This window comes from Orycteropus afer, unplaced genomic scaffold (assembly GCF_000298275.1).
Source record: "Orycteropus afer afer isolate SDZICR_OR568_19922 unplaced genomic scaffold, OryAfe1.0 scaffold00110, whole genome shotgun sequence".
Classification (NCBI taxonomy): Eukaryota; Metazoa; Chordata; class Mammalia; order Tubulidentata; family Orycteropodidae; genus Orycteropus; species Orycteropus afer.
In genome coordinates this window covers 5,741,884-5,744,004 of record NW_006921697.1, presented here as the reverse complement: position 1 = coordinate 5,744,004, position 2,121 = coordinate 5,741,884, and the positions used below count along the sequence as shown (strand labels likewise).

The window sequence follows — 2,121 nt, the reverse complement described above, 5'->3', positions numbered from 1 at the left end:
ATACATGTTACAACATGAACCACCTTGAAAATAACATGCTAAGTGAAATAAATCAGACACAAAAGGACAAGTATCTTATGATTCCACTTATATGAAAAATCCAGAACAGGCAAATGCATACAGACCAAAGTAGATTAGCGGTTACCAGGGGCCGGAGAGAGAGAAGAATGGAAAGTTATTGCTTAATAGGTAGTGTTTCTGTTTAGAGTGATGAAAAAGTTTTCGAAATAGTGGTGATGGTTGCACAATATTTTAAATGTAATTAATGTCACTGACTTGTACACTTAAAAATGGTTAGAGGGGAAATATATTTTTTTCCACAACAAAATTTAATGTAAAAAACAGAAAACGTGCCCAATTGCCTTCAGTCAGCTGACTCCCTAACACGCTGGGATGCTGGCTGTAGGTGGGCGGCTAACGCGGAATTCCAGTGCGCACGCGCACTTCCACCGGCGCACACCTCCCCACCCCCCCAATTCAGATACCTTACGTCAAACTCTACGTTAAAGAGGGCGAGGAAAACGCGGATCTCTGATCACGTGACGCAGCGGGAGTGTCGTTGACTCCTCCCTCTCCAAGATGGCGTCCTTGCTGCAGTCGGAGCGGGTTCTCTACCTAGTCCAGGGAGAAAAGAAGGTTCGGGCCCCGCTCTCGCAGCTTTACTTCTGCCGCTATTGTAGCGAGCTGCGGTCGCTGGAATGTGTATCTCACGAGGTAACGAGTCCCGTGAAGGATGTGTGTGTGTTGGGTGGGGGGGCATTCATCCTAGTCACTGCGACCGGCGAGGAAGTTCCGCCTCTTGGAGGCCAGTAGTCATTTTCCCAGCTTGTTGATTGGCTATGTCTTCTGTTCTTCATATTTGTCTGCGATTTAATTTGCTTACAGTTTGTCACTTGGAGAGGAGGGGCGGCCTCGGGTGGGTCTGAGCGGATCTTTTAGTTCTAGAACGTCTTCTGATTGGACAAACTTGACTGCGGGGGGGGGGCGACCCTGACCGTCGCCTGGGTGGCTTGGGGAGAAAGAGCTGTTCAGGCCACTTGAGAAACAAGACACCTTGCTGGGATTGATTTAGGAGGCGAGGGCATGCAGCATTCTCATTCATGATTCGCTCATCATGCAAGTTCTGCCCCTACTTTGACCAGAAACGGAGTCCGCATCAGATTGCTTTGCCAGCTTCCTGGCGCAGGCCCGCGCCTACAAGAGGGAAGGGTTGGGGTGGGGTGCACGGAGTGAAAAGCGTTTACAATAGGGTATGTCATGTGTGAAGCGCAAAATGTTAAATTCGTTGCGTTTATCCCAAAGGTGCAGTGCTGTCCCTCACAGGCACAGTGGGAATTGCAGATGGGATTGCCCAAAATGTAGCTCTCCAGGACGACTACCACACCAAAATCCACAAATAACAGAACCCCCAAATTTCTGCAGCGTTTTGCACATCTTGTTCTATTCGATGAGCTTTGGGATTAAAAGAATAGGGCATACACCTTGCTATTGAGTAATGAAAGAGAAGCTGACAGTAATAACAACCAAAACCAAACCCACTGGCAGCAAGTTGATTCTGACTATAGCACCCCTATAGGACAGAGTGAAACTGCTCCACAGGATTTCCAAGGTTATAAATCTTTAGGGAAGCAGACTGCCTCATCTTTTTCCAGGGAGTGGCTGGTGGGTTCCAACCACTGACCTTTTTTGGTAGGTAGCCGAATAAGTTAACCACTGTGCCATCAGGGCACCTTGACAGTAATAATAGTTACTGTTTGTTCAGTACCTTCTATGCAATCCTTCCTACAAACTAATGAAATGGGTATTTAAAAACAAAACACTGTATTACGGGTAAAGAAACAAACACGAGTGCTTGTCCTAGGTTACAGAATGGGAATTTGGGGATATAGAGAGCATCAGGATTTGAACCTCAACAGCCTGACTCCAAGTACTTTACTGAAGTTCCCTGGACTCTTAAAATGTATATAAAAACATGTTCTGTCCTGCAAGCCATTTTACACTAATCATTTTTATTTTATTTGGAATATTTCTCATAATATTAAGAATAATCAGAAAAAGCAATGAAATAATACAAGAGAAATCAATGCCACATATGGCAATATCTCATATTTATGTTTGTGT

The 2,121-nt window shown here is 45.2% G+C and overlaps 1 protein-coding gene across 1 annotated transcript in view; it reads left to right on the top strand.

Annotated features, from left to right (window-relative positions):
• The first annotated feature begins 579 nt into the window (after positions 1 to 579).
• DCTN4 (dynactin subunit 4) overlaps positions 580 to 2,121 on the top strand; it is a 41,313-nt gene continuing 39,771 nt past the window's right edge. The window contains exon 1 of the mRNA XM_007943626.1: positions 580 to 714. Coding sequence (XP_007941817.1) covers positions 580 to 714 — 135 coding nt within the window. The remainder of the gene's footprint in view (positions 715 to 2,121) is intronic.